Raw genomic sequence first — 13,174 nt, 5'->3', positions numbered from 1 at the left:
TCTACATATAATCCATAAATATTGGCAAATGTTCTGTTCTCTCATAATGGTAGCATTAGATCCTAATAGGAATGTTTCCCTTTCCTTTGTAGGCAAAAAGGAAGAAATATGGATTATTGATGACTTCATCATTGATGGAAATAACCTAAAGAACCCCATGATCCTTTTGGATACGTTTGACTTCGGTCCCAAGGAGGACAACTGGTTTTTTTATCCTGGTGGAAACATTGGGCTTTATTGCCCATATTCATCTAAAGGAGCTCCGTAAGCATCTCAGCAGCAAATTAGAATGAAGTGACTGTGATAAAGTGAGGCTAAAGCAGTCCTCTGCTCTTTCTGCAGGGAAGAAGATTCGGCTATGGTATTTGTTTCAAATGAAGTTGGAGAGCATTCCATTACAACAAGGGACCTGAATGTAAATGAAAACACTATAATCCAGTTTGAGGTACTTGTCTTCAGAATTTTGCTTAGAGCTCTGTTCCTTCAGGTTCTGCTCTTTGCTGTATTTGCCACGCTGTTAGGATTATCAGTAGAGAAGTCTCTCTAATTTCCCTTGTAGTTGCTTTGATTGTACTTTCGCTCATGTGAATGTATCATGAAGCTTTTAATACACAGATAAGGGAAATTTCTGCTTCAAATTCATCTGCTTCCTTCCCTAAATTACTGCTTTGTCTGTAACTATATACTTTCACTGACACCGTTAAAGTCCATGTCCTACAATGGAGCAATGGCAGACAAGGCGATGAGCAAAATCCAGTGGGGGTTCAGATTGCCACTTCACAGCCTGCTCAGGATAGGCACATATCATTTCCACAAACTTCCTCTGTGACACTAGAAATTATTTTTTCCTGCTTGTTGGCTTAGTTGCATTGTTGAACTTTCTCAGACAGCCAAGGTTCTGCTTTTCCTTTGCTTCTGCTCATTCTTTCATAGATGCTCTAGAGGAAGCTGCTCTTTGGCCACAATGGCCTGAATTCATCCTGTCATAGGGAGTTATTCAAAGCTCATGAATAAGGATCATATTAGTTGTGCTTCTCATATAGTCAGTGGAAACAGATGCCCCAATGACCACACATGGTCTAAACTAAACTATGTTTTTTATTTATCCTAAAATCTAAATTGTGCTTTGGTTGGTACAGCTACTGGTGGGAGCAACCATTTAGCCTGTTATGTATTAGTTTAGGGGGGGGTTACTATAATGTCATTAAGCAATTGCAAGTAAATCTTTCATGTAAATTGCCACAGTTACCAGGGTGCTTTTAACAAAGATGAGGCATGCTGTAGCATAAACAGCAAATTATGTCAGTTTAGGAACAATTACTAAAATTATCCTCAGTGTTTTTGAAGAAATCTAGGCTTAGCTTTACATTCATACACACTTAAATTTGTCATGCAGCTAATCCATAAATTATTGAATGTGAACCATTTTCTGTTTTAAAATATAGATTACAGCCTGTAGAACAAAACTGTTTGAGGTCACTTTAAGATATTAATAAGTCTTCAGAGCATTAACCTCCTAAAATCTACACACTTCCACATGTGGTAAGAACATTGTTTCTAGCTCACATTTCTGAGGACTTTAGTATAAATGAAGGAATTATACATAATGCAATAGAGTTTATCTCTGTCTCAGGAGTCAAAACGTCATTGGATCAAGCATCTCTCTAAGCTTACAGATAAGTAGACAACCTTTTTCATCAAATGTAGGTTGATGGGTCTCATGTGCACTGAAGAGTGATGAAGGAAATTTGATGTAGGGTGCATTTTCAACATTCATGAACAATTCTAACTATCACTGGGGTTTAGAAATAAATAGATTTTCCTTACAGAGCAGCGTGTTAGAAAGACACACGCTTTCCATTACAAAGATGTGTGAAAAAAAGCCAAATGTTTCAGTTTTAGTGAACAGTTTGTATTCCACCATCAAGGCAGGGTTGTTTATGGCATGGTAAGTATAGCACATCTTACTTTATAGCACAGAGTCATCCTGCAAGGGAAGTAATCCTTATTCTTTCATATAAACAATTTGAAAGGAAAATATCTTAGCATCAGTAAGAAAGAAAAGCAGACTAATTTGCAATGAGTGCATGCAGAAAATATGTCTTAAGAGGTCTCAAATTCTGTACAAAACATTGTCTTGTATTTTTCAGTAGTAGAATTGTTATTCATGTAAGATTTCTGCCTTTTTTATGCTCTCTACATCAAGAATCTTGTATGAGTACCCTGAGAAGTTTGACACTGACAAACTGGTTTGCTGTGACATTAAATCTAAACCCAGTCCAGCTATGATGTTCTTTTAATGCTGTCTCCTAGGGCTTTGCAGCTATACATGAGCAAATGGGTAGTGAGCCTGGTAGCTGAAGAACATACTGAAGTGATAGAGCACACCATATGGAAGAACTTCTTTCTTCTTCAAGTGTACCATTAAAGAGGACTTATAGAGCAGATCAGCAGTTTAAATAGGAAGTTTATGTTTACACATTTTCTTTTAATATTTCTGGGTTTAAAAATGCACATTTTTTTGGTGCTGTGATTACTTCAGTACCTGCCAGAGGACTGCAAGAGCTGATGGATTAGCTCCAGCAACATTAGTAGCTCTGCTCTGGGGTTTTGTTTAATTAACTTTACTGCTTTCCCTTTGTAAAAGTAGTTGGGGAACTCCTATTGCATTCATTTGTTGACAAACCAGAATGTGATATGCTCATGGACAGTCAGAGCAAGAGTTCATGTTCACCTGCTTGTCCTGCGCACAATGTCTTAGTTGTTAAATGAGTTCCCAAATCACCATTTTTCTGGCCTAAATAAATACTTACAAATAGAAGAAGCTAACTAAGATGAAGAGTGATTAGGAGTCCTACAACCTGCCCTATGTCATCTGCATTTCATGTCTTGGTCCCCAGATTAATGTTGGCTGCACTACTGACAGCTCCTCTGCTGACCCGGTAAAGCTGGAGTTCTCACGAGATCTGGGGGCAACCTGGCACCTGCTGCTCCCCTTGTGCTACAGCAGCAGCCATCTCAGCTCCCTGTGCTCCACTGAGCACCACCCAAGTAGCACTTACTATGCAGGCACCACCCAGGGCTGGAGAAGGGAAGTCATTCACTTTGGAAGGCTGCACCTCTGTGGGTAAGTGTCCAGCTCCTGCTCTTGCCCAGCTTCTCATTCGTTTGTTTTAAATTCTGTTTTCCATCCAAAAACCACTCCCAGCGCAGCAGCGAGGAGCACTAGAACCAGATGACGGATTTTTCTCCACTTTCATCCTAAATATTAGTTAGTGTTCAGGTGATTCCTTAAATTATGTTGTGCTTACTGCTAATATAGAATAACCACAGATATTTTCCTATTTATCCATACATCTCAGAGGTGACATTTGTATGGAGGTGGGTTGCATGGTAAAATTAATGCAAAATTGACTATTCTTAGAGAACTTCGAGTGCTCTTTACTGCAGTGTCTTAGCCATTTGAATTCATCAAGGATATTCTTGCATGAAAATTTAGAATTCATTAAAAAATGCAGCAAAATGTGAGCTAGTATAAACCTGATTGGAATTCAGTGTAAGGAAATAGACTGATCTAAATACTTGAGGTCTCTCGTAGCTGTGAAGTTCTCTGGTTCTAAGACATTAACTGCTTCAATCATGGAGAAACTCAAAGTCTGTCAGATGATAATGGATAGACAGCACAGAAAAACAATACATGCTAGCAGGTATAATAATATGTAACTGTCCAAAGTGTGAAACAATGCTGTCTGCTTTGCTAGCATCAATTCAGTTTATGTGAAAGACCACATCAATAAGGATTAAACCATATAATGTATGAAAGAAAATGACCTTTAGCCAACTACCAACGCAACCATTCAAATGAAAATTTTGCCTACACAGACTGCTTCCTCATTTAAACCTTCCAGGTGTTTTGGTTCAGCACTCTGTTGTTGAGTGTTTCTGTCCTGTTTGCCTACCTTCCCTCCTATTCCTTCCCCAGCACGCCAGGACAGTCAAATGCAGCAGTGCAAAGCAGCTACCATGGAGCATTCAGTGCCATGAAATTCATGGGCCAAGGGGCTGAAAGATGATTTTCTCCACCAGAATTCATTGGAATAATAAGAAAAACACTCCGAAGCTGACTCCTTATGTAACTCTAAAAAAACCCAGCCTTGTCATCCCCAAAGTGTCAAGAGGAAGATGACAATATTTTGTGTTGTTTCACTGCATCTGTTGTTTTGGAAATTAATATACGTTCTCCACAGACACTTAGTAAGAACTGTTAACTAAGACTTAGTGTTCCAATTATGTCCTGAAGGAAAATCCCAGGGCCTGATAAGCCAGTGAAGAAATGCTTCAGCAAGACCAGTATTTCACTGTCTGCTTCAGACACTCATCAAGCTTTACCCTTTCCAAGAAGGAACCTGAGCAAAGGAGCTGATGTGCCTCAAGGGTGGAACAAATCAAACTCATGGGACACAAGTCTCTTCTGAAGAGGAGCCTTGAGCCTCACACTTATATCTTTCACCTCAGGCTGCACTAAAACCAATGGTTTAGACTTCCAGCAGGACTCTGGTTCTCCAGTACCTTTCTTGAAACTCTCAGTAGTGTCCCCACCCATCAGCCTTCCCTTACACCTGAATCCCCTCATAAATATCCCTCTTTAGCAAAGAAAGACAAAAACCCTCATCAGCTGCCTGTGTTATTGATTCACCTGCTGCATTTAGATATCTCTAACAAGACACATTAAATATGCAAGGCAATTAAGCGCTCTTCCCTTCACCTTGTTGTAGTTTCCTTCCTCCTTTAAAACAGTTTCTCAGCTGGGAATAAAATTAGTCTCTCAAGTGTCTTTCCCTACCTCAATTTGTTTTCCCTCCTTCCCTAGTCAGTTCCTCTAAATATAAATATGCAGCATCGGTGTGATGAGCACTTAGAAGGCAAATTAAAAATGACAGGACAGCACCCAAAGGAGAATGTATTTTAAATTAACAACATGAAATACCAATCCAGTTTAAGAAGAAGCCACTTGAAAGCAAGCTGAATGCCTGGTGACATGGCAGGTCAGGTTTTCTTTCTGGGTAATTGAGGACAAGATCCTACCACCCCATCTCCACAAGTGGTCTCCCTGGGGGCAAGGTGGCCTCCTGAAGTAGGATTTCACTCTCCAGGAGAGAGTGAAAGAGGCCTGTTCTGAGCCAGGCACTTTACACCAAGACCACAGGCATTCATCCTCCCCATGAACAGCGAATTCACATCCCATTTTCAAGTCCATCGTTCAGTTTTGGTATCACAGCTAATGAATGATGTTATTTTGATTTCTGCCAGCACTTGAGTTAGATGCCAACATAAAGGTGAAGAAATTGGAACTGGATATAGCAGCCAGTTTCTAGGATTGAGCAACAGCTCAAGCAAGCAGTAGTAGTACTATCTGTGCACAGTAGGGTGTATATCTGTAATACCAAAGCAAGATGGAACTGTTACTTAAAGTAAGGACACATCTTGCCTTTTCAGATTGGCACGGTTCAGGTGGTACCAAGGATTTTACCCTTCTGGATCCCAGCCAGTGACGTGGGCCATTGACAACGTGTATATTGGCCCGCAGTGTGAAGAGATGTGCAATGGGCATGGCAGCTGTATCAATGGCACAAAGTGCATCTGTGACCCTGGATACTCCGGGCCAACATGCAAAATAAGTACCAAGAACTCTGACTTCCTTAAGGATGACTTTGAAGGTATATTTTTTGGTTTTTTTGTTTTGTTTTTTTTTATGGTGGGGGTGGTCTGAATTCTGCATGTCCCTCTTGGTGGAACTCAGAGCTCAAGGGATAAAATAGCAACAACTTCCTCATCCCTTCATGCTTCTGGATATAAAATGTGCTGGAACCAAGTAGTTCAGATGTGATTCTCAAGCATGGTTTGTAAATGTCTTATGGCTATCAGTTGTCTGATTTGGAGTGTCTGACTCTGTGAAGTTGTTAGTACTTGAATACGAAATCTTCACTGAAAAAAAGAATTTCCTGAAATTCTACATGTAGGAAATAATTTTATAAGAAAATGATGGTTGATGGCAGTTTGATGTTAGCACAGATAGAGCACAGGCAAGTAAGGCAAACAGAGGAGGGCTTTAAAGTTATGTTGTTCCTTACTACATGGGAAATCTAAGTGATCCTAGTAAAGCAAACATGGTTTCAGAGCAGGCTGGGTCTCAGTGCTGAGGGTTGCTGCATGGCAGACACCAAGTAAGCAATGGCAGGAGGGAACTTAAAAGCCTCATGCATGCCTGGGCACACATGACATCCATGTGCACAATTTTAAAACGACCACAAGGTTTCCCCACTAGCAAGCATGGCAAGAAGAGCACATTTTGAATAAAGCAGCACCCATGAACCAGACTCATCCCTTCATAGCTGCTGCTTCTCATTCTAAATCTTGCCAGCCCTTGCTTGCACACCACCACCTGAGGCCCAAAGTTTCTTTATAGATTTGGATAGTTTCTTGTTATCCTTTGAAAAATGAAGAAGAGTAGAAAATTCTGTGAGTACTTGAGAGCAGCAAAACAGATTTCCTGCTTCTAGGTTTATTTTCTTTTGTTCTGATGTGTGGCAATTTGGCAGAGTGCATTGTACTGCAAACTGAACATTTCTTCACTCCGCATCTGATGTTTAGCTTAGCCCTCTTCCTCTGGAAGGGGTACTCTGGCAGTATGAACATTGCAGAGTAAACCATAAATATGTATTCACTATGTGTTCAGGTCAGCTGGAGTCAGATAGATTCCTGCTTGTGAGTGGTGGGAAGCCATCAAGGAAATGTGGTATCATGTCTGGAGGAAACAACCTTTTTTTTAATGAAGAAGGCTTACGCATGCTGATGACTCGAGACCTAGATTTGTCCCAAGCCAGGTAATGCAATTTCAAAGTTGTTTCAGATTTCACTGCAGAAATAATATACTGAGGAACAATACCTGTGTGATACTTCTGTGATAAAGGCAAGATGATACACTCTGATCTTTAGCAAATACTCCATTTTAACCACTGTTAACATTTTAAATTAAATTAAATTAAACTTGAACTTTAATGGTATTAACCATTTAAATATTTTGGGTTTGTTTTTTGTTTTTTTTTCCCTTGAATAAGAATTCTAGGATCTGTGCCATGACTTCAGTAGTTTATAGAAGGTTTTAAATCATAGAATCATAGAACCATAGAATGGTTTGTGTTGGAAGGGACCATTGAACATCATCTAGTCCAACCCCACTGCAGTGAGCAGGGACATTTTTGACCTGATGAGGTTGCTCAGAGCCCTGTCCAACCTGATACTGAATGTTTCCAGGGACAGGGCATTTACGACCTCTCTAGGCAACCTGTTTCACCCTCATTGTAAAACATTTCTTCCTTCTATCTAGTCTGGATCTACCCTCTTTTAGTTTAAAAGCAATACCCTTTTTCCCCATCTTACAAGACCCTTTTAAGTACTGAAATTCTGCATAAGGTCTTCCTGGAGCCTTCTCCTCTCCAGGTGGAACAACCCAAACTCTCTTAGCCTTTCTTCATAACAAAGGTGTTCTATCCATCCCATCATTTTTGTTGCCCTCCTCTGAGCCTGCTCCAAAAAGTTCATATGTTTCTTCTGCTGAGGACTGCAGAGCTGGATGCGGTACTCCAGGTGGACTCTCCCCAGAGTAGAGGAGAGATGCAGAATCACCTCCCTCAACCTGCTGGCCACAGTTCTTATATGCAGCCCAGGATAACACTGGCCTTCCGGGCTGCAAGTGGACATTGCCAGCTCATGTCCAGCTCTTCACCCACTAGTACCTTCAAGCAGGGCTGCTCTCAATCACATCATCTCCCAGCCTCTACTGATACTGGGAATTGACTCAAATTAGGTGCAGAAACTTGCACTTTTTGAAACTCATGAGGTTCACACAAGCATGCTTTTGTCCAGGTTCCTCTTCATGTATAATTCTTTTATTTCTGAAGCTCACTTTCCTCTTATTGTGCACATTTGTACCCAGTAATTCAGAGACATTCCCATCAAGCTACTGCCAGCTGCACTGAGCACACATTGCTCTGTCATTACATCCTGCAGAGAAGAACTTAGATGAGTGAGATGTGCTAAGCAAGCCACATCAAAATAATGTACACTGATATAAATTAAACTACAGCCTATGTGCATGCATGCTAATAAACAAGCATTGTTCTCTAATTTGCTTGGTACCTGTGCTGGTTTGGGGCCAGACAGATCGTCTCTTGCCCCGAAAGGGACAAAAGAATGAGACTCACACAAACGGATTGGAGAGTGATGGAAGGTTTAAATGGAAAAGCAATTGGTGAAGCTACAAAAAAAACTACAAACTACAAAGCATAGTGACAAAGAGTATCCCAAAGCGTACAGAACCCCTCACAGAATTCCCAAAAGCTTCCCAATCCTTCCCTTCTTCCCACCTGAGGGTAAACCCAAACCCCCCAGGGCTCTTTCTTCCCCCTCCCGCTGCTAGGCAAGTCTCAGGCTGGCCAGGTCTGAGACTGCCCCCCCCTCCATTCTCCTCCTGGCATTAGGCCTAGACAGGCCTAAGAGGCCTTGAGGATACTCCCCCGGCATTACCCGATAAGAGAGGACATCTCCCGTGGGAGCAGAGAGGGAAGAAAGAGGAAGAGAATGACTTTGCAGATGGCCTTATAGGGTGCAGGATTTATGGGTAGAAATACGTCGTTTCCTGTGTCCACCCCTGTGGGTGGGCACCCAGGACACCAGAGGTGTATCTCATGCGGCAGTGGCAGGGGGCACCCAGCCTAAACTGCCACAGTACCTTAGTTTATATCCTTGTATTACTGCTTTGAAAAGATTGCATTTTCCTGAAAACTTTTTTCCACTGGTCTCTGAGAGGAGTAAATTCTGAGAGAAGTGAACACCCTACTCTTCTCTCATGTTCTGTTGGAAACACTTTAACAAGCATTTTATCTCTTCTTGACTTGTCTTCGTTACTAGTGAAGCTTTAATTAATGGCTTCATTGCAGAGCCTTGTGGTCAACAAAGATGCTTAATTTCTAGCCATCACATTTTTAAGCTTGGCAGTTAGCTGTCACTTCAGTGAGGTGTAATGTTAAAAATCTCTATACTGAATTTGCAAGGTACCTCACAGCAGACTTTTCAGAACCTGGCAAACACAAACATCAGTTTTCTGCTCTGATTTGATGTCTTAGACAGTTCTGATGAAATTAAAAGATTGTTTAACAAAATATACAAGAGCTCTTGTATTTTGCTCCATTGGTCTAAATGGCATGTTTTCCTTATTCCTCATGTTCAAAGAACCTTCATTTATCTCTTCTCCATGATAGTCTGTAGTTGGATTTGCATATATTGACCTGCAGGTGTTATATGGAGATAAATAGCTTCTGTCTTAGTAAAAGGAAAACAAAGCATTGCATTTAATTCCTTGTATATGCTTAAGAAAAACAGCAGTTATCACAGATAACTATGTTCTGTTCTGAACAGCAGGGCAGGCTGCAGTGGCATTGCTGGGGCTGCTCCTTAGTAAACTAAAGTAATTGCAGTGGGATTTTCTTAATTTCCAGGCTGACTCTATCAGCTACATGCAAAGCACAGCAGATCTGGCTGTGACACAGATGTGCCAAGTTCTGTGCAGGACTTGGGCAGAGCTTTCAGTTTATGTCAGGACTGACAAGAACCATCATTTCCAATAAAATTATTTAAGGGTACTCAACACAGTAGTCACATTAAACTTTTCTTGTGAGGAGATCCCCTGAAGCACATAGACAAGCTGTGGTGTCTGTCAGCCACACTGAGCACCTGGGACTGAAATCAAGCGGATTCTCCAATCCAATATCCACTGCCATCACATCTGTATTTTAAACAGTTTAGCACAGGGGATAGTATGTCACCATCATGGTGATGCCAATAGCTGAAACCACACAGCATGAAACATCAGTAGGTGTCACAGCTGATCAAATGCCCTCCAGTGCTGAATTACTAGAAGAACGTCTGCACATCTTAGTGTTGCTAGATCTACAAGAAAATATTGCTTTTCCATTTCAATATAAACAGAGCTTTTCTAGAATATCTGTGGGATGAGAAGAGAGATATTTAAAATTACTTGTTTATTTGCTAGACTTTGTTACCTTTATTTGAGTGAGTTGTTACTATGTTAGCAAAAATCCAGATAACAGAGCAGCAATCCCCAGAGAGCAGATTTGACAGAGACTAGATCACCTGGGTTTAGTTACTTTGAGTTATGTGGCAAACATCAGAGTAAATCTGAGGAGGCACAAAGACTTGCCAGCAGTGACTCAAATCCATTACAGCTGATATGTTGATCCATGCGGGTTCCCAGTGCTCCTTTACAGCACAAGCAATATGTTACGTCTAGGATGTGGAGGTGGATATAATCTACAGCAAAAGAACTCATATATAGTAGCAAGAGAAAATGTGAGTCACTGTGAGGACTGGAATTAACTGACTTGCAGGTCTAGTGTTTTATTGAAGCTTTGTCTGCCCACCACTGCTGCAGCTTCCACTCCCAGCAGATCTACCTGCAGATCAAACCAGATCAAGATTTTGGTCACAAATTTTCTTTTGCACCTTTTCATTTAACTGTGACCCAGGCAGCACTAATGTGATAGTAATGAGAACAGATACCAGACTCTAACGCTATGCAAGAGCTGTGCAAACATGAATTAATGCTGGTAATTTCCCTGTGAGTCCAATGGGCAAATATCATTTCCCTCCACTGAAGTGCACAGTAAAGCTATTTATGAGCATCAGCTAAGGGGAAGAATTTCACAGTTTGATGCAAGTCTATTGTGCTGCTTTGGAGAAGCTAATTAAATAGGGGATGAAAGCACTGCTGCGCCTGGGTGGCTTGGGCTGGCTTCAGGGAAGCCAGAGCATGGAAGCTCTGTGATTTAGACAAATTTCCCAAGCTGATTCAATGGACAAAGTGATCCCTGAAAATGATAGCTGCTTTGTTCTATCCAGATCTTCTCTGGTTTATGCCAGTGGAAAACCACGATGCTTATTTTGGATTTAAGCATTCCAGAAAATGCAGAGCAAATTATGATCTGTTTAGGTCACTTGTTTTTCTGCCACTTATATCCATACTCCTGGGCTAGAGAGATAAAAGTTTCACCTGGGATTATATCCCTGATATTTGCAATACCATCTGCTTGCAGACAGTAGCTTAAAACATAAACGACCAGCTTTGTTCAGGCTCTTCTCCCTGGCAAACTACCACACAGGCAAAATGAATTTTTGTCACCCTACCTGCTTGTCTGTTCATATTCCAAAGCCTTGGAAATCCTAAGATCTCCTGGAGTTGACTCTTACAACAAGAAATCATAGGGCTAGTCAACAGACAAGTTGACAAACTCCAAGTCTCTCTAGCTGTTTTTCTAGGATGTTTCAGAAGTCTTTCCAGTAATTGCTCCCCCTGTTAGATTTGTGCAGTTCTTCATGAGACTGGGATGTGGCAAGGGGGTGCCAGACCCCAGGAGCCAGCCTGTGCTGCTGCAGTATTCACTCAATGGAGGCCTCACATGGAGTCTTCTCCAGGAGTTCCTCTTCAGTAACTCCAGCAATGTGGGACGATACATTGCCCTGGAAATTCCCCTGAAGGCGCGCTCCAGCTCCACTCGGCTCCGCTGGTGGCAGCCCTCTGAGAACGGGCATTTCTACAGTCCTTGGGTAATTGACCAGGTAAGGATTGTTGGGGGTTTTAATACAACTTTGCACTGTTTTCAGTCTGAATGCTTTCCTTTTGTTGGCATACATCATTTCACTGGGTCAAGCAAAAGTGCTTTGTATAAAGACACTCCAGAGTTATAATCATGTAGCAAGATAACAGAATGCTGTGTGCTGATCCAGAGGGTCAGCTCTGTTGCCATGTGGGGTACTGAGTGCCCACTTTGGAACTAGACAGTCTTTTTTACCTGGGTAGATCCTCAGGTTCACATTGCAGAAGGCCTTACCATGCAACATGCAAGTCACTCAGACTTCAAAAAGCTTCATTAGAAATCTATCCAAATATGTTTGGTAGAATGTAATAGGAAAAACTATGCAAAAAAAGGCTTCTGACTTTGGAAACAAAGTTTCGGTTCAGATTTGGGATTTGGTTCTATAAAGATTATTTTATTGGTTTGTATGACTTTTTAGAAATCTCAAGAAACCCCATAAAACTAATTGCATTCTAAGTAGTGTTACTGTCTGACCAAGTTAATTTTGCTTAACTGTTCCTTAATTTTTTTTTTTTTTAAGTAGCTAGTTCAGGTCCTTAGAAGAAACCCAGAAACTGAACTCCCACCCACATTTAATGATGTGTTCCAAATATTTTACTTCCCATTCCTCCATTTAAAAACAAACAAATCCTCATTCTTTTATTTCTCTATCTACTGGATGTAGTTATATTAGTTCAGAATAACAAATGAAAATTAATTCTACCTTGCTTGCTGCTGAATAGTAAAATGCTGACATCTTACAGTCAGTGGCAAAACAGAGAATATTTGCCTGGTTCTGTCAGCAGACACAGTCTGACAAAAATGGCAGTGTAGTCACATTGCTCCCACCAACATTTATTTTTCGTGAGCATTGTTACTTCATCCAGGATGGAGTTCAGTTTCCTGAACCTGATGTTTGTATAACTGAGCTGAGCTCTTTAGGACCCCTATTTAGGAAGAATATATTCCCCTTCCTCATAACCTAAGCTCTTTACAAAGTACATTTGTCTGTTTTGGACAAGCAGAATTTACATGCATAGATGGGTAAATCTCTTCCTCCTCTGGTGTGCTACATCCCATGTATGTTTGTGAAGACTTGGAGACATTTTTCCTTTGCAGTAACAATTCTTTTCCTAATGTTTCAGATTGTTATTGGAGGAAACATTTCTGGCAATACAGTATTAGAAGATGATTTCACCACATTGGATAGTAGAAAGTGGCTGTTGCATCCTGGTGGAACAAAGATGCCAGTCTGTGGCTCTACTGGGGATGCTCTAGTGTTCATTGAGAAAGCCAGCACCCGCTACGTTGTCACCACTGACATTGTTGTCAATGAAGATTCTTTCCTGCAAATAGATTTTGCAGCATCCTGCTCTGTCACAGACTCCTGTTACGGTAACAGCGACTTAGTAATTCTTGCCTTTTCTCTCCTGTACAGGAAAGGTCACTGACCATTATATTAA

The 13,174-nt window shown here is 41.0% G+C and overlaps 1 protein-coding gene across 1 annotated transcript in view; it reads left to right on the top strand.

The window, feature by feature from the left end:
* Positions 1-13,174, top strand: part of RELN (reelin) — a 262,132-nt gene that overhangs the window by 219,535 nt on the left and 29,423 nt on the right. The window contains exons 39-45 of the mRNA XM_054399823.1: positions 93-264; positions 343-445; positions 2,901-3,127; positions 5,497-5,717; positions 6,737-6,884; positions 11,436-11,694; positions 12,857-13,106. Coding sequence (XP_054255798.1) covers positions 93-264; positions 343-445; positions 2,901-3,127; positions 5,497-5,717; positions 6,737-6,884; positions 11,436-11,694; positions 12,857-13,106 — 1,380 coding nt within the window. The remainder of the gene's footprint in view (positions 1-92; positions 265-342; positions 446-2,900; positions 3,128-5,496; positions 5,718-6,736; positions 6,885-11,435; positions 11,695-12,856; positions 13,107-13,174) is intronic.

This window comes from Indicator indicator, chromosome 3, assembly GCF_027791375.1.
Source record: "Indicator indicator isolate 239-I01 chromosome 3, UM_Iind_1.1, whole genome shotgun sequence".
In the NCBI taxonomy this organism is placed as follows: Eukaryota; Metazoa; Chordata; class Aves; order Piciformes; family Indicatoridae; genus Indicator; species Indicator indicator.
This window is presented reverse-complemented; position numbering and strand designations above follow the sequence as displayed.